Raw genomic sequence first — 19,627 nt, 5'->3', positions numbered from 1 at the left:
GTTTTAGCGATCTTCATATAACCCTTTCCTTTCGTAGCGCACTTTGAAAACATTTATGCCATTTTGAACGCAGTCATGGCCCATGATGAAAGCTATAATTGATCTATTAATTTATGTTGTGTCTCTAAAGCTTGTAAAAGCTAAAAACATAGCATGCAATAATGCTTTTCATTAAGAGTTGGTTATTTATTAAGTATCTGTACTGTATATGACATGGACCTGTTGGTTACAACATTTCTGCAGTGGTTTGAATATGTCAAATTGTAAATGAAGTCTTTTCAAAAAAATGAAAAGTAAATAAACAATATCCAACGTATAATAATAATAATAATCCTTCTTCTTCTTCTACTTCTTCTTCTTCTTCTTCTTCTTCTTCTTCTTCTTCTTCTTCTTCTTATTATTATTATTATTATTATTATTATTATTATTATTATTATTAAAGTGATTAGTCATTTCCTATAAATTCTAAATATGAAACTTTATTTTTTAATAAATAGCTTAATTATTCATTTTTTATATGAGATTAGAATGTGTTAGCTTTTTGTATGTTATTTTATGTTTTCAAGTATAGTGTTCTAAATTATGTTGGTAAAATAAACATTGGTCCAATATGTGCTATTTACATATATTTCAATTCATATGGAGACGAGTGCATGTTTTTACCAAAACAAATATTGGATTTGTCATTTGTCAAATGTTAGATGTGTCAGCCTTTTTAATTTAATAAATTTGTATTTTTGGAGCCTTGGTGTTGCGGCCTTTGATTGACATTTATTTGCACTTTTTGCGGTTTTGGCTGAGCACCCAATTTAGAGAGATGTGCATGCTTTTGTACAGTTTATTCTTTCATTCATTCACCACCCCGTTTAGAAAATCATCATGACTGTTTTAAATGATGACTAACGTGTTTTAAACAGATCGGCAACAAAGATACTACGGGTTTTGGGAAACACTCATCATTACATTGTTCTTTTCCCAAGCAATGCATCATACTACAGTATGATAGTTCAACCGCGAGTTATGTCTAGGTGTAGTTGTAAACGTACAAGTTTGCAACGCAGTTTACAAATGTTGCTTGGAACTATGGATTTGGGAAACATCAAATCAACGAACTGTTTGTAATGATAGAACTTGCAACCATAGTTGGCTAACGTACTGCTCGCTAATGCACCCCTGATTGTTAGTCTTACTAAAGATCATTTGCACACTGGGAGACGGTATATAATATTTGAAAGCAATGTGGGAGTCCTGGTAGTTTGGGGCCCCTGGACAATTTATGTACAGTATATGTGTGAGTATCAGCTCTGATTTTAACCACACATAATCCAAGCTATTCCATTGTACAGTTGGGAATCACTGCTCCAATAAATCATTCACTAAGAATATTTACATATTAAGAAATTGAATGTAGTCAGTTTTGACTTTGTGTTCATGCCAGGCACGGTGGCGATCGACCTACAGGACTCAAGTGACAGCAGTCCTGAAGGCTCGGGGCCGGCAGCTCTGGGCAGTGGGACGGTGAGCAGAAGTGGCTGCAGGACAGAAGTGAGCGTTTGTAACACGCTATCGCTGCCTGCCGTCAGTGGCTCCGGTGAGGAAAGAAGACACAGCATCGCCCCTGTCCTGGAAGTGGTGGACGGTGTACACAACTCCACGTTTGACCTGCTGGGGGACCAATCTGAGGACGAGGGAGGAGAGGAGGGCAAGGAGGAGGATGGAGGAGAGCAGAAAGGCCAGTGGTGGGGAGCACACTGCGAGTGAGTATCACACCATTAAGGGCCCTCACTTGCTTTCTGTTTCCACCTGGTATTAACATCAGTTTTTGGTATCAGAGATGCATTATAGCAGTGTTTCTCAACCACATCCCTGGAGGAGCACCAGCTCTGCATTTTTCATGTTTTCTTAACCAAACACACCTCATTTAGATCATCAGCAGAGACCTGTAATGGATGTGGCAGATAAAGGAGACATTCAAAACATGCAGTGTTGGTGTTCCTCCTGGAACGTGGTTGAAAAACACTGCATTATAGGGATAGGTGATATAGACTTTAAAGTACACATGAAATAAAATCATGTGTATGTTAGCTCACATTGTTAATTTTGTGGTGAACAATTAATCTGTGCTTCTCATTCATTTAAAAAATGCCCCTTTAATCTGTAATTGAAATCTAAAAATAAATTCAGTTAAATTCTCAGATTATGTCTGTCTAAGGTATTGGGTGTGGTTAACATCCTTAACCACGCCCCTCCAACTGTCAGTGTTGACAGCGCTATGACAACAAATAAAATGGCGAGGAAGTGTCTTAAATAAACTTGAGTTCAGAACAGCCTCTATGCTGAGTGAAACACATCACACATCATTTATGAATTTGACAATTAAAGAGTAAAAAACTTGTCATTTTCGGAGCAATTTAGTAGTTTTATACAAGCCTGGGGTTGATTAACAACAAATATTTATCTGATGCATATCTACATCATTATTAAATATTTATCTCAGGCTTATAGCCAGCCTGGTGAAAGCAATGGTTCTTTTTTTAATCAAAAAGTGGACCGTTTTGCAGTTATTCACCTCATTTTCTACTTAATTATGAGGTTTAAATACTGCAATTTAATGACATTTTAGACACTTTTTTGTTTAAATTGCTTGTCAGATGGTCATCAGAACCAAACTTTTTGATGCACCAAAACATTTCTTTAAAGATTTTGAAAAAAAACTAAAAACTTTAAAATACAAATTTATTACATGATTTATCAATAAAAAAATAGGATTTGTTATTATTTAATTATTATTAAAAATTGTAGCTTATATTTATTTATAAGGCAAACTATCTGGCCAGCGCAATCAATTTTCCTCAGTTAGACATTGGCCATTTAAATAAAACAATTAAACAAATAAATAAAAAATAATAATGAGCAGCTTTACAATTTTTCTTGATTTTTCTCTAGTAAAAATGTTACATTGAAAATTCATAAATAACAACAGCCTGATTAGTATTAAAACTGCTGAGTAACTAAAAAGCTATGAGCATGATGGTAAAAAAAACTGTACATTTCTAGTCAAACTAACCTTCTGCAATCTTATACCAAAAATGGAAATCAGGGCAGTGTTGTTAATAGCTTTAAATGTGAGAGAGCTTAGCTATTATGTGATTGCATTGTATTGTATTGCAATACAAAGCAATTAAGTGTTGATGTTAAATCAAAAGTAATTCACAAATATATAATGATAATCTATAATAAATAAAAGATAATGAAATTATTTAATGACGATAATTATCTATGGTTACAACTGAATTAGTTATAAAATAACTATAAATTGATAAAATATGAAATGATAAAAAAACATGTGATAATAATTGTACCCAGCTTAAATGTAAAAATAAAGTTACCAGAGGTAGAAGGAGAGACAGGGGGAGGGAGAGACAAAGAGAGTAAGTAGGCCTCAAAGAGGCAGAGAAGATAGGAGAGGGGCAGAGCAGGAAAGCACAGAGCAGGAAAAACACAGAGCAAAGTTTGCCAACTATTTTGTCTCTTTCTTGACCATGTGACTAAAGCCCAAATACTGAGACAATCAAACTGACCAATCAACATGTATCTGCCATTGGAGTCAGTATGGACCTTCTTTGGTGAAAAATAGACATGTTTTGCCATATAAACAAATGCAAATAATATTTTAGACTATTTAGACAAACACAAACACAGTCAGAATGTCTTCATTGTCCAAACTTAAGGCTTGAGATTTTAATCTGAAAGCAATATTGCAAAACATGTTGCCTAAAATTGTTAAAATTCATCTTTAGTCATTTACTGACTTAATCGCAGTCTGCATTCACACTCAAATGATGCTGACCATCTTCAAGAACAAATGGCCAGAGCTGGCCAATTACATTTCACACTCCAACAGATTTTATCTAGCTGATTTTTCAGAAGTGACCTTTAACTATTTATTTCAGTAAGTCAAGCCAGTAAAAAAGACCGCAACTTGATGTAGGAGTGTTGTCCCCCCACCCACCGATATTGATTGACAGGCGCACAATACCATATCCTCAGTTTGTTGTTTCATGTCTGCCATTTTAGTGTGTGAGTCAAAGCGATGTCAAGCATTTTTCCTGAAACTTCAGTCATTTGCATTTTCCGTGGTCACAGAAGCTCCCAGTCATCTTAACTAGGTGCAGCTGAAATGTGCGAGTGCGTTGCCTCATGTGTGCATCTCTCCATTGAAAATATCGAACTTGACTTAAGCAGGTCGCACACCAGAAGCGCTGCTCGGCCACGCGAAGCATCGCGCCTCGCAGCGCTATGCATTTTAGAATTTTTCACATAGGTTTCAATCAGAGTACAGATAACGGCGGCGCAAGTCGGCGGCTGTCCTCGGCACCCAGCCATGACTCAGGACACTGATCATAATTCTGCCGCACCCCAGAGCGTTATCTGAATAGTTTCATTTTAAATAACATGCGAATGTGCGTGTCTGGTGTGCCATGTCGTGGCTCTGAGCGGCTTATCCAGTGTGTGACACCCTTTAATTATAGCCTCAGTCAAAGTTTATTCAGTGTGCATGGTTATTAGTCTCAGAGCACAAGCGCGGAACTTTAAACTAGCTCACAGTTGGCTGTAAAACTATACAAAGACACAAATGGATTTGTAGTCTCTGCTTAGTCTGTATCTAAGTCTTACATGTACGGCTGAATGCTGTTCCTCTCACTAATGTTGCTTCTCTCTGTTGCCAAACACAAAGCAAGGGAGCTCTTAGCTCCACCCCCTTGTTAAGTTGGGCCGGAAGTTAAAACTAATTTTTATTTGAAGCAATGACCTGTGCACACGCCCCCAAAATAACACTTTTAAACACATTATATTAAAAAAAAAATCTGAACTGTGTTTGAACCGAAGCTAAACTGGCACACACTCAGAAGAACCATAATATTAATATAAATCTTTAAAAAGGGGTAAAATAGGTGCCCTTTAAACCTGAAACTGAACCTTTTACCTTTTTTGGGGTAACTATACATTTTATTTTGATAACTGCATCTTAGGTGAGTTTAAAAGCTTCTTTCAGACAACTTCAGCTATAATACTGTTCAAAAGTAAAGGGTTATCAATTTCCTGTGAGACATGCATTTGTGTTCTTGTGCTCCTTTCACAGGTGGGTTAAAGGCTACCCACTAAACTCTCCATACATCGGCAGCTCTCCAGCCCTCTGCCACCTTCTGCAGGAGAAAATGCCATTTTGCTGTCTGCGTCTGGATAAAGTGAGTGTCTCCCTTTGTCCTGCTCTCTTATAAAAATCACCCAGTTCACAAAATCACAATAACTACACCTCTCACAGCATGAGATCCTAACAGCAGATAATTTTCAGGCTTGTCATCACATGCCCTATGAAGATGCTCGCTCTTATGGCTTCAAAAACAAACTGATCATCGTATCAGCGGAAAGTGCTGGAAATGGCCTTTATAACTTCATCGTCCCTCTGCGAGCATATTACCGCCCCAGGAAGGAGCTTAACCCCATTGTTTTGTTATTGGAGAACGTGTGAGTATCCTAAAAACAGAAACACTGAGCCTTTAAAGAAAACACTCCACTTTTTAGCCTAGAAAATAGGTTCATTTTACAACTCTCCTACAATTACACTTTTAGCTTAGCATATATCAATGAATAGGATTAGACCATTAGACCAACAGTTTTCTGTTTTTAAATTGTGTACTAACGCTAACAAAAAGTTACCTATACTCTCATTCCAGCCTAATAATCATGAAACTTTGTTGCTGTAACATGGCTACAGTAGGCAAATTGATATTTTGCTGTGCCTGAACTCTATTCAGGCATTGTGCAATAACATTGCTCCTGCTGCAGCCATAACTAAAGAATAGTCAAGCTTTAAAAAGAAAAATTATCAAAACATTTTTGTAATTTTTGATGCTAATGATCTAATCCAATTCATGTATTTATGCTAAGCTAAGCTAAAAATGCACCTGCCAGACCTGAATGGCTGAATGGCTAAATGGTAAAAAAAATGGCTAGAATTGGTAAATCTCAACTGTTTAACTGCATGGGAGTTGTAAAATAAGCAGTTTTACTCATGGCAAAAAAAATAAATGGAGTACTTTAAACAACATCCATTTTGTTTTTCACAGTGCTGACCACTTTTCTGTATCTATCATGATATGCAATCATCGTTTCTGCTGTAACCGAAAACTAATATGGAGAGATTCACCATCATGTAATGCAATCAAATGCAATAAAACTCTTGAGTCATCTTGTTTTTTTCCCTTAGCAGATGTGCAGCTGCAGGCTGAATTAAATTATTTAGATGCCCTAGAGCAGTGAAGCTGTGAGATTTTTATAGACATTGGGATGGTTTCGTACAAATACCTGGAAAAAGACATTCATGATTCAGTTTGCAGCTTTGGTCAAGGCATCACCTCAGATTTTTAACATGCCTTTCTTTCACTAGACCTGAGGCAGACTTCTTGGAGGCCATCTGCTGGTTTCCTATGGTCTTTTACACAGTGGGCTCCATTGACAAGTAAGACTAGTTTTACTTTAAGCTTGTATAATCTCAAACCTAAAATTTTTCAGACACATTCAGCATCTCATAGTTTAGAAAATGGTAATGCAATATGACACAAACTCAGAGTTAAACTCTGAATAAATACGACCCTGGATCATAAAACCAGCCTTATTTTGCACTAAATGGGTAAATTTTTGCAAATAGCCACTGCTTTTTAGTCATTTTGTCATTTTTTGACACCTCAACCTTGTGCTTTCAGTCTGGATAGTCTTTTGCGTTGTGGTGTGACATTTGCTGACACCATGGTAGTTGTGGACAAAGAGAGCTCTATGATTGCAGAGGAGGACTACATGGCTGATGCCAAGACCATTGTTAATGTTCAGACACTCTTCAGGTAGGTTTATCCACATGAATCTTTTTAATGAAGGCGTTTTTGGGCCTTGACACCCCTTTCCTCACTGTTTCTCAAAGGCTTTTTCCAGCTCTCAGTATTATAACCGAACTCACACATCCGGCCAACATGCGATTCATGCAGTTCAAAGTGAAAGACCACTATTCTCTAGCTCTTTCCAAACTGGAGAAGGTGAGACATGAGTACAATAATATATAATCTGCATTCATATTTTATAGTCAGGCCACTTTAAATTGATATTGATACATGTGTTTTTCTTCATAGAAAGAGAGAGAGAGGGGCTCCAACCTAGTGTTCATGTTCAGATTACCGTTTGCGGCTGGAAAGGTGTTTAGTGTCAGTATGTTAGACACTCTGCTTTATCAGGTAACAGGAAAATGTGTTTTAAGGTTGTATTAACTGTTGGATCTTTTTGTATTTCTTTATGAAAACCAGTGACAATATATAGTGAAGACCTTAAAGGGGGGGTGCGCTACGATATCATATTTTAAACTTTAGTTGATGTGTAATGTAGCTTTGTGAACATAAATAACATCTCTAAATGTAAGACATTCAAAGTTCAGTGCAAAGGGAGCCATTGGCTTTTACAAAGTTAGCTTAGCAAAGCCTACAGCAAATAAATTTGGGGACTACAAAAATTACATTCAGGTTAATGATGTCATAAACCCTTCAGGCTACGCACATACACCCCTTACAGCGAAGGGGTCTTGCCAGAGGTACTGTAATGTTATAACAGAGACTCTTCCTGGTGATGTGGAGCTGATCCACGAATCAGTGTCAAAGAATGTGCAGTTTAGTAGTCATTAATTTCCAGTGGAGGCAAATATAAAACTTCCAGGTGTGATTTCTCTCATGCATAGTAATGAAATTTCATTCATAATGACATTAAATCATGTACATTTTGCCTCATTTCAGTTGGAAGTTAAGAAATAAACAGTAAATTCTTCACTTAAGTCAAATGTCTACAAATGTTCTAACAGCCATTGACTAATGTTTAGAATTGCCACTATAGTGTTTTAGGCTCTTATGCTCTTGTCCTTTGACATTTTAGGTGGAAATTAGCAATATTAAAAACACATGCACTTATAGAAGACACTTGAAACTTAAATACATTGTAAAATATAGAAAAATTGTGTTTTGAATCAGTCTTTGTGGATTCTTACAGAAATTGCTATACTATAACACATTACATCAGTGTTAATGGATGTGAAGTAAAAACTACTGACCTTTTTCTTCAATGCAGAAGTGCGCTCGTTTTTGCAATTGTTTTGTACTTCCGATTCAGTCGCCTATGGGAGAAATGACTAGGAATAATAAAAACTATAAATTGACCTACAACCAAGTAATTGTATGACTATACAGACAAAGTAGAATAATAATATGAGAAAAATATCAGTTTGCAACACCAAGTAGCAAAACAAGCTGTTTTCAACGTCTAAAAATCAATGTAAGTTAATGTGAGCGGATGTCTTAGACCAAATGGCTGCACCCACTCTTACATGGGGAATAAGGTTAATATTATATATATATATATATATATATATATATATATATATATATATATATATATATATATATATATACATATTGAGCCATTACTGTAAATGCAATAGAAATATTATTCTTGTACACAATAAAAGAACCAAAATCTGCTGAAATATTTGTAGCATGATTGAAATACAGCATTTTTTGTGAAGTTCTTATTGTCTAATTTTATCTGTTGTGTGTATTATAGTCTTTTGTGAAGGACTACATGATCTCCATTACCAGACTGCTGCTAGGTCTAGACTCCATGCCTGGATCTGGTTTCCTCTGTGCTGTGAGCAACACAACCCATCACTCAATATATAATGAGACCATTAGACACTTAGACAACTGTATACACATAGTATCTGGACAACTACACTCATGATATTGGTGACAGTAATGAAACTGTTGACACAGATAATGATATTTTCCCGATGTACTTTGTAGATGAAGATTACAGAGGAGGATTTGTGGATTCGTACTTATGGTCGTCTCTACCAAAAGCTGTGCTCATCGACTGGTGACATTCCCATCGGCATCTACCGCACAGAAGCACATAAACTACCCGTCTCAGAGGTACAATACTTGTTGGGAATAAATTGGAGGCTCAAGTGGCAGAGCTGGTACAGATATATCTGCACTTGTGCGAAAGCCCACAGAGGGATTTTAAAGACTCTGAGAATGTCACACACTTGAGAGGTGCCATCTGTTGCGCTGAACATCTGCTACACAAAGTTCAAAATTTTAACGCTATTTAAAAAGTTTAAAACTTAGTTATTAATATTTTAGTCCTATAAACATAAACATGCAATATAATCAGGAAAAAAGACTAGACTTAAACATAGTCCAAAAAATTATATTATTATATTATTATAGAATCTTCTGGACTGTTGCATTGCAGTCGCTTCTCATTTGCATAAAGTAAAACATTTAGAACATGTGTCACGTGTGTCGATGGCCTACATAATGGTGAATTGGCCAGCTCTCCATTGAAAGGAATAGGATTGTGCTGCTTTTTTGCTTTGTCTCTGAATCGGGCTTTTGCTTTTATTTTTTATTTATTTATTTTATTTATTTATTTTTGTGAATGCTGTACAGTATTACATTTGGACAAGTCAAGAAAAAATCTTGTATTTTGTTTAGCTTATCCAGTACTTAATATTTAAATGTGTAAAAGAGTTACAGAATACAAGGTTGTCAAGGATCAAGAACCCAACTCAAGCAAACACTGATCATCATCATGGTGACTTAAAACAAAACATCTAAACCTCAGTCAATCCTAATAAGAACATTTGAAGACACCTTACAGCAGGGGTGCTCAATCCTGAGATCTACAGTTGAAGTCAGAATTATTAGCCTATCTTTGAATTGTTTTTCTTTTTTTTAAATATTACCTAAATGATGTTTAACAGAGCCAGAATTTTTTCACAGTATGTCTAATAATATTATATATATTTTCTTTTTTCTGGAGAAAGTATTATTTGTTTTATTTCAGCTAGAATAAAAGCAGTTTTAAATTTTTTAAAGACCATTTTAAGGACAAAACTATCAGCCGTTAATTTTACCGTTATGACCCACTAAAACAATGTGGTTTTGAAAATGCTAAAGATCATATTATGGTTTATAAATGCTGGTGTTCTACTTCACTGTAGACAGATTGAAATACAGACTTTTGAAAACTGAGGCACAGCTATCCACAATTGTTTTCTGACTGGTCTTCTAGACTAACCCATGATTAGACTATTCTAGACTTCTAGACTAATCCATATGGTAACTCTGTGCTTAGGTATGTGATGTAACCTCCAGCTGGGGTGGGTTTCTGGGACCTGCTTAAAATGTTTATGCAATAATGAAATACATCTGTTTGATCTTCCTCTATTCTTTACAGTAACTTAATTTCTTAATGTTTTCCCAACACAAATCAATTGTGTGGATGCCAGCATTTTTACAATGAATGGTGGTCTCCAATGAGTATATATTTTAAAAAAGTATTCAAATATTTTACTTTCTAACAATTCCACATTATTTTCAAATAAATGCTCCATTGTGTGGCTTGTCTCAGTCTCAGGTGTCCATCACGGTGGAAGACTATGAGGATACACGCGAGCCCCGTGAGCCTCTGCTCTGCCGCTCCGGTCTTCATCGCAACTCAACGTCATCAGAGCCGCCCTCCTCCTCCTCATCCTCACAAGCCATGGACCACCCTCTACTGAGGAGGAAGAGCATGCAGTGGGCACGACGACTAAGTCGTAAGAGTGGACGAGGATCCGGCGGGGCGAAGGGAGTGGGGAGCGCAGCTGAGCGCATCACCCAGCAGAGGCTCAGCCTGTTTCGCCGCTCCGAGAGGCAAGAGCTCAATGCTTTGGTCCGCACACGCATGAAGCACCTGGGGCTCTCACCATCTGGATTCAGTGAGTGTAAATTTGAATTTTGACTTTATTCACCAGCATGGACCATGCCACACTTTGGGCTAGACTGTAATGTAGAGATGAAGGGAGAAAAAAGGGTTAGGGGAATACTGAACAGGAAGGTAGGTCGATCGGGTGTCCTACGATGATGCTGAGAGACTAAGAGTGGGATTATCATCTCTGAAATGTAGTATAATAAATAAGGTTTAATAGAATGATTTGGACCTTCCAATTTAACCTAGGAGGGAAGAGAGGGCTATAAGGACTGTTAATGGGAAGCAAGGAATCCTGGTCTGCCTTAAGTAAGTTTTAGAGAGTAGGTGATTGGTTAAAGAGATAAAGTAAGCAGAACCTGCAGATCGTAGCTTGCGCATATGACAAGTATATATATTTACCCGGTTCCTTAGGCTTCCATAAATAAGAAAAAAAGTAAAATAATAAAATAATAATAATAATGTCAGTATCATTTAATTGATTTTTTGTTTGGCCATTTTAATGGACATTGGGTCAAAACAGATGTACTTTAAAAACAATAAAGACCATTTCAATGTGGTGATATTCTGCTTGTTGTCAAACTATTTTAATAACTGCAACAAGAGGCAAATGAAGCATATTCAAAGGTTAAAACAGCTGCCGTAACATCATATATCAATATGTGGACCTTTCAGGATTCTTGAAAGCTATGGAAATGAAAAAATGTAAAACAGGAAATAAATTTGGACCATTGTTATTGTTTACATAACTCAATATGGTCTATACCAACATGAATGTGTTATTCTATACACCTTTGCTTAAAATATCTTCTAAAGGTTACAAACTTAAAAAAAATTTAACTTAAATTTTGGGGGTTTTGTTTTATAAACTGCACCACTGCACATTATAAGGGATAGACATTCAATAAAAATAGTTCACCTAAAAACAATAGTTCTGTCATCATTTACTCCTTTTACCTTTATTTGGTTTAAACCTTTATGGCTTTCTTTTTACTGTTGCACAAAAAATACGGTATTTAGAAGTAAGCTGAAAACCTGTAAGCATTGACATATATTGACAGCATTAGTTTTTTTCTTCTATGGAAGTACATGATTACAGGTTTTCAGCTCTTCTTTTGTGCTCAACAGAAAAAGAGAAACTCATAAGAAGTTTGGAACTACTTGAGGGTGAGTAAATAAATATTTTGGGGTGAACTATCCTTTTTATCTTTAAACCCACTATAATGACCATACTGAATAACTTACCATTTTACAATTGATTTATAATTTTTTTTTTTAATAAAATCTATTAAATATTGCCAAATATAAAACAAATAATAAATAAATTGAAATAATGAATAAATTGAAAATGTTTCTTCTGAGTTTGAAACAAATTGCTGCCTATTTTCACCATAGTGGATATATATATATATATATATATATATATATATATATATATATATATATATATATATATATATATATATATATATATATATATATATATATATATATATATATATATATATATTTATTTTTTTTAATTACAACAAACAGATATTTATTGCTGTTTGATTGCATGTGTATCTGCAAGATGGGGCGTAACATGAACGGGTGTAACTTGTAGTAAGTTAGAAAGGTGTAACAGTTATTAAGATCCTATTAAACCACACGTGTCAAACTCAGTTCCTGGAAGGCCACAGCTCTGCACTGTTAGTTCCAACACTAATTAATCACACCTGATCAAACTAATAGATTCATGGTATAGTTATAGATGTTAATAACTGTGATGGCTGGGTTTAGGGTTGTGGAAGGTATACAGACGTTAATAACTGTGATGGTTGGGTTTAGGTGTAGAGTAGACGTAAATTTTCATAACTGATGTACAGCGCCGTCTTGCCGACAACATAGTTTTGACAAGTGGGTTTCAATAACTTTGTTACTTCTCTAACATACAAGTTATGTCCCTGCATGTAACGCCCCTGTCTTACTCTATGATTGGAAGACAGAAGTCTAATATCATGCACAGCAGGCTTTAAATTCAGTTAAATGCCCTAGAACCACAAAAATACAAATAAAATAAAAAATTTAAATGGACGTAGAGTCAGAAAGGGCTATCCATTAATTTAGCAATTGTATTCAATGAAGTGGAATAAAAACAAGCTAATTTTCTTTAGCTGTTTCAAAGTAGGCATACCAAAAATGCGAAAGTTAGCACTGAATCCCTTAGGTGTTTTTATTTTTATACTTTAGTTTGCTAGCTTTGCATAACCTCCACATATTTTTATCATTCTTTTCCGTGATATACAACCAATTGTTTTCTAGATTAGAGCTTCTTCACAATGTCATCAGTAGCTATAAATTGCACAAGCCCTTTATATTTAAATGGCTTCTTACTGTCTAACAGTATTTTAACGTTTAGCTAAGAAATAAAAGTCACTGTATGATATAGTTTCTCTACGTGTTTGTTGTTATTGTTGTGTTCTGAATTTTGCTGTAGTTTTACATTCAGAACTATAGATTTAGAACTATATTGTTTTCATTATCATGCTTTGTGTGAAAGGACCTTTACACTGTAACTAAAACTTAATTTCAACATTGAAAACTATAAAAGATTTTGAGCACCAAATGTTGATGTTTAGAGATATTAAGTTGGTCTAAATTATAGTTTTGTACCCTCTGCTTATGTCAGATGGGATGACAGACCAGGGCAACAGACTGTCCTATATTCTTATCAACCCTTCCCCTGACACACGCCTGGAGCTTCATGATGTCGTGTGAGTATACAAACATTACAAGCATTTAAGCTAAAATTATTATTATTGCTTCTAAGCTTTATAAATATAATGCATATTGTTTGTTGTTATTAATATTACACACAACTGAAAATAATATGACTTATAAATAGTGGTGGTCCATTATCAGTGTTAACGTGTTGCGTTGATGCGAGTCTCTAATCGCGCAATAAAAAATATCATTGTTAATTTATTTTTTAAAGTTGGGTTGGGAGCTGGGTCTTTGTACACAAGCTATGATGACTTTCACCTTGATATTTTACCTCAGATGTATACCTGACCGGTGAGCAGCCTGACAAAAAAGTGCCCTTCTGAATCTAATCAGTAGGATGCCATTCTGGATCTTTCACTTACTTTGAAGACACTACTGACTATGCTTACATGGACATTTGTAAACTAGTAATTTGCCTTAATAGACAATAGTATAATTATAGTGTGAAAAGTCCTATATGATGGTAATGATTTGATTGCGATGTTTACTTAAATAGTGACACGAATATCTGCACACTACACATTTCTTAATTCTATTTCTGTTTAGTTCAGTTATGACTTATGTAGGCCTACCATTTAAAAATCATGTTTAACTAAATAAACAGTTAGTAAGAACAAGTATATCTTATTGAACATCATTTATTTTCATCACCAATCATCATAGTAGAAGTTTCTCAACCAGTTTGTGATGCATTTTGGAAACAGGAGATGAGCCCCTGGTCTAATGCGCCACCTTACTTGAGAAACCTGTTCTCAAAGATTTACTTTTAGTCATTATTTGGGTATTATTTTACATATAATTTATTACATTTTGTAGAATATTAGATATTCTGAATGCCTTCGGCAGAATTCAAATAAGCCATTTTAATTTAAATTAATGTAGATTAATTCCAAGATTACAAGTGAGATTATTCTGGATTTAAAAAAAATGCACATATATATATATATATAAATATATATATATAATGTAACAGATTGTTGTCTACCTGCAGGTATCTGATCAGACCTGATCTTCTGTCACCAGTGCCTAACCAGGCCGGCAGTCGCAAACCCAGCGCAGGGCCAGCAGAAGGACACAGATTCGACACACAGGATAGCACTCACCTATGAACACAATTACCACAGGCCACCAGCACAAGAATCACCTCCTGCACAGAAAAGACATGCACAGATGTGTGTGTTTGTATGTGCATGGAAGGTTGGAACTGTGAGCTGAATCTACACTGTAAAAAGTGATCTTGCTTTTAGTTGCCTTTACTCAAATTCCATGTGCCGAGTGTCAAAACTTAGACTGTTGCAAGAAATTCACTTTTTAAGCTTTCATTGAATCATCTCATAGAGTACACATCATGCCTAAGATAAGATGCAATGATACTTTGCATTAACAAAATTTAGCTGGTTTAAAAAAAATTTGAAGTATTTTAAAATGTTAAAGGGATAGTTCACCCAAAACGGAAAATTCTATTATCACTTACTCAAACTTGACTTGTTACAAAACTTCGAGTTTAATTTAATTTATTTTGAAAAAATGTAACCTTTGACTTTTATAGGAAATACATAAGTAGAAAAAAAATACTATGGAAGTCAGTGGTTACTGATTTCTAACATTTAAAAAAAATATATATTTTTATGTTTAACAGAAAAAGGAAACTTATAAGGGGATTTAAAGACTTGAGTGAGTTTCAAGTTTATTTTGGAGTGAAATATCCCTTTAAAAATTAAATCCCTCTAAATTCAGACCAGCATGCTAAGTTCACTTGTATCAAATTGTAATGTCAGATATTTTTCTTGTTTGTTTTTTGTAAAATTGCATATATTATGAGCATACTATGGTATCTACAAATTGTCTTAAATATACAATTAGGCAGTGACACTTAGATCAAAAATTATATAAGGATTGATTTTTTTTTAATGCTATTAATTTAAGTTTCCAAAATTTCTAAATTTCTTCATTCCACCTCTGTTGTGGCCACTTAATTTTTGTTTTGTTCATTTTTAACATACACTACCTGACAAAATCTTGTCTATCCAAGTTTTAGGAACAACGAACAATAACTTGACTTCTAGTTGATTATTAACATCAGGCGTGGCTTATATAAAAGTCAAAGACTTCTAGATTCCACTTATTTTAACGAAATAAAATATGATCATGCATTAATTCTTAATTATTTAATCAAGACAGTAAGGTCTGCTTTTGCTTAGACAAACATCTTGTAACTCAACATAAATTATGTACAGTGTATAATATAAAGTCATGGTGCAATGGAAAAAGAATTAATATTGTGTATGATTCCCATGAGCTTGGAGGTCTGCACCCATACATTTCTGCAATGACTCTAATAACTTATTAATAAGGTCATCTGGAATGGCAAAGAAAGCGCTTTTGCAGGACTTCCAGAGTTCATCAAGATTCCTTGGATTCATCTTCTATGCCTCCTTCATCTTACCCCAGACATGCTCAATAATGTTCATTTCTGGTGACTGGGCGGGCCAATCCTGGAGTACCTTGTTTTTCATTGCTTACAGAAACTTTGACGTGGAGGCTGAAGTATGGCAAAGAACGCTATTCTGCTCAAGAATTTGCCCTATCCTGTGGTTTATAATGGGCAGCACAAATGTCTTTATACCTCAGGCTGTTGATGCTGCCTTCCAATCTGCAGATCTATCACAAGCACCGATACTGAATGTAACCCCAAACTATGGCTTTTCCCCCCACCAAACTTGACTGATTTCTCTGAGAATCTTGGGTCCATGTGGGCTCCAATAAGTCTTCTGCTGTATTTGTGATGGTTGGGGTGCAAGTCAAGTTATTAAGTGTTGCTTTTTTTACAACTGGAATCAACAACAAGACTTTTGTCAGGTAACATATATATATATATATATATATATATATATACATATACACACACACACACACACAAACACACACACACACACACACACACACACACACACACACACACACACACACACACACACACACACACACACACACACACACACACACACACACACACACACACACACACACACTCACACACACACACACACAAACATACACACACACACACACACACACACACACACACAGTTGAAGTCAGAATTACTAGCCCCCCTTTGAATTGTTTTTCTTTTTAAAATGTTTCCTAAATGATGTTTAACAAGAAAATTTTCACAGTATGTCTCTCATTTGTTTTATTTCGGCTAGAATAAAAGCAGTTTTTAGTTTAAAAAAAAAAAAAAAAACAGTTTAGGGACAAAATAATTAGCCCCTTTAAGCTAATTTTTTACACAACAAACCATCATTATACAACAACTTGCCCACTTACCCTAACCTGCCTAGTTAACCTAATTAACCTATTGAAGCCTTTAAATATCACTTTAAGCTGTATAGAAGTATCTAGCAAATGTAAAATAAATCCGTTTTTAGAAATAAGCTATTAAAACTATTATGTTTAGAAATGTGTTGGAAAAAATCTTCTCTTCGTTATACAGAAATTGGGGAAAAGATTAAAAGGGGACAAATAATTCATGGGGGCTAATTATACTGACTTTAACTATATATATATATATATATATATATATATATATATATATATATATATATATATATATATATATATATATATATATTTAAAGGAACATACTTTTTACAGTTTTTACTGTCCTGACCAAAAAAATACAAAGCGTAATGTTATCATTTACAACTGTAAATGTGTTTTGTTGGGTAGAAATCAGCAAATGTCAGTAAATTTATTATTCAGAGCATGTACCTTAATGTAAAAGGTTGACACAACCTGTGTCACTGTATAAAACAAAACTTCTAACCAAGGGATGAACATGCATTGTAAAGGCACAAGTCATTTGTAGTTTTTAAAGAATTTGTTTTTTCAGCATGTTCTACACTAAAAGTTCCTCTTGGTAAGCATTCGTTAACATAGAAGTTTACATTAGATACGCTATAAAATGTAAATAAATATACAACTAAAACTCAAAGACAGCTGCATTGCAACAAATTGTTGTTTTGACTATTGAATATGTAGATTCCTTTGTATCAAACATAGATAGAGAACAAATAGGTGTTGAAACTAAATTAAATGAATGGAAAAAAGTCATTGTTGATTCAAATTAGCATCATAAATACTCAAAAAAAACTACTTACAATGACCCAAACTTTTGTACATTTAAGCAACAAATCACTTTTTACAGTGTAACTTTAATCCTTATTTTGTTACTAAAAAAAGGACTAAGGGAAATGCATGGACCTTTGAAAAAACGCATTTACATTTGAGTTTAGCATCAAATTATTGTTGATGCGAGACAGCAGAGGCCACGTAAGTGCATTAACTGATGTAACCTGTATTAGTCTCTGTGCATGTGAATGTACGTTGAATAGCCAGCACTGCCAATCTCGACTTGGATTGCCAAAGGAACACATGTTGCCATTTGTATACACAGGAAAGATATGTTCTCTGTTGCTTGTGCATTCAGTGTCAGTAAGCCGCTCTGAGGACCATGGGATGTTTTTGTCAGGCCATATTAGAAAGGTGGTGCTCGTACGTTTCTTGAATGTTTTCTAACACTCTCATTTCCTGAACTCTCGGGACTTGTCCAAGGCAGACAAAAAAATAAATAAAATAAAAAATTAAATGGACCAAATGAATGATCCAAAATCTTAAACATTCTTATACTGCATTATTATCAGAGGAGGCTTTCAGAAATTAGGCCTCCATGTCTTAAGTGGCATTTTGAAATAATTGTCATCTGATTCTTTCAGTGTGATGGCGTAAGTCTCTGTTTGATGTTTGCTTTGATAAAATCATCTGTTCTGCGATGGGTTTGTTTGTTTTGTTTCCCTTACCATCGAGAAGTCAGTGCTGTTTTATGTAATTTGTTTAATATCCTTTTGCTGGCATGCATGCTAAAGATCATGCATGTGTAGAAGGATTTGTTTTGTCCTGCCATGAAAAAGTACAGAAGTGAGCTAGAAAGTACTGTCCCACTCCTGTCCATAATGCACTATTGCCTTGATTCAGTGCCATTCAAACATATAAGGAACATAATAAAATCTGCCAAATTGATGGTTCGTGTCTTATCATTCAGTGTGTGGGTTCAACAAGGGTTGCCAAAGTATGGTGAGTAAAACAACTCACCCACATTTTTCCCAAAAAGTAGACCATAAATATATTTACCTCCAAAACAGGAGTCCGGTCTGTTTTGGAACAGCCTAATATTTAAAAAAATTTTTTGGAGTTAAATGCTTATTGACTGATTTCTTTAACTCAAATGTATTTTTTATTAACAGAGAGCATGACTCACCACAATTAAATTGCAAACTGAACTCCAACGCATCCAATTTATTCTTTAATTTAAACATTATATATATATATATATATATATATATATATATATATATATATATATATATATATATATATATATATATACTTGTTGGCTTAGTCCCTTTATTAATCCCATAGCAGAATGAACCACCAACTTATCCAGCACGTTTTTACACAGCTGACACCCTTCCAGCCGCAACCCATCTCTGGGAAACATTCATTCAATCATTCATACGCACACTCATAAACTATGGTTTGCAAACATAGTGGGAAATGCACAAAAGCCACTGAGAAAAAACTGTAAATGAAGTATTCAAACAATCATTTGGAAATTCATTTGTATAAAATAAAAATGTCACAAACATATACTTTGTTCTTTCTTTCTTGTTTGCTTTCTTTTTATACAAATTTATCACAATTTTTTGTGTTAGAAATTTGTTAATGTATAAATGTTATTAATGTTTAATACAAACCCATATATATATATATATATATATATATATATATATATATATATATATATGTATATATATATATATATATATATATATATATATATATATATATATATATATATATATATATATATATATACATATATATATATATATATATATATATATATATATATATATATATATATATATATATATATATATATATATATATATA

The 19,627-nt window shown here is 34.3% G+C and overlaps 1 protein-coding gene across 2 annotated transcripts in view; it reads left to right on the top strand.

Annotated features, from left to right (window-relative positions):
- kcnt2b (potassium sodium-activated channel subfamily T member 2b) overlaps window positions 1-15,879 on the top strand; it is a 187,664-nt gene extending 171,785 nt beyond the window's left edge. The window contains exons 19-31 of one of the 2 annotated variants that reach the window (XM_068219406.2): window positions 1,439-1,757; window positions 5,144-5,249; window positions 5,357-5,529; window positions 6,452-6,523; window positions 6,768-6,902; window positions 6,980-7,091; window positions 7,185-7,286; window positions 8,656-8,739; window positions 8,895-9,023; window positions 10,510-10,858; window positions 11,977-12,015; window positions 13,520-13,604; window positions 14,606-15,879. In XM_068219406.2, coding sequence (XP_068075507.1) covers window positions 1,439-1,757; window positions 5,144-5,249; window positions 5,357-5,529; window positions 6,452-6,523; window positions 6,768-6,902; window positions 6,980-7,091; window positions 7,185-7,286; window positions 8,656-8,739; window positions 8,895-9,023; window positions 10,510-10,858; window positions 11,977-12,015; window positions 13,520-13,604; window positions 14,606-14,723 — 1,823 coding nt within the window. In that variant the 3' untranslated portion in view covers window positions 14,724-15,879. The remainder of the gene's footprint in view (window positions 1-1,438; window positions 1,758-5,143; window positions 5,250-5,356; window positions 5,530-6,451; window positions 6,524-6,767; window positions 6,903-6,979; window positions 7,092-7,184; window positions 7,287-8,655; window positions 8,740-8,894; window positions 9,024-10,509; window positions 10,859-11,976; window positions 12,016-13,519; window positions 13,605-14,605) is intronic. The other variant, XM_009299766.5, reaches the window with a different exon arrangement.
- Window positions 15,880-19,627: the final 3,748 nt, after the last annotated feature.

This window comes from Danio rerio, chromosome 3 (genome assembly GCF_049306965.1).
Source record: "Danio rerio strain Tuebingen ecotype United States chromosome 3, GRCz12tu, whole genome shotgun sequence".
In the NCBI taxonomy this organism is placed as follows: Eukaryota; Metazoa; Chordata; class Actinopteri; order Cypriniformes; family Danionidae; genus Danio; species Danio rerio.
The sequence above is the reverse complement of the archived record's forward strand: the minus strand, read 5'-3'. Positions and strand labels throughout refer to the sequence as shown.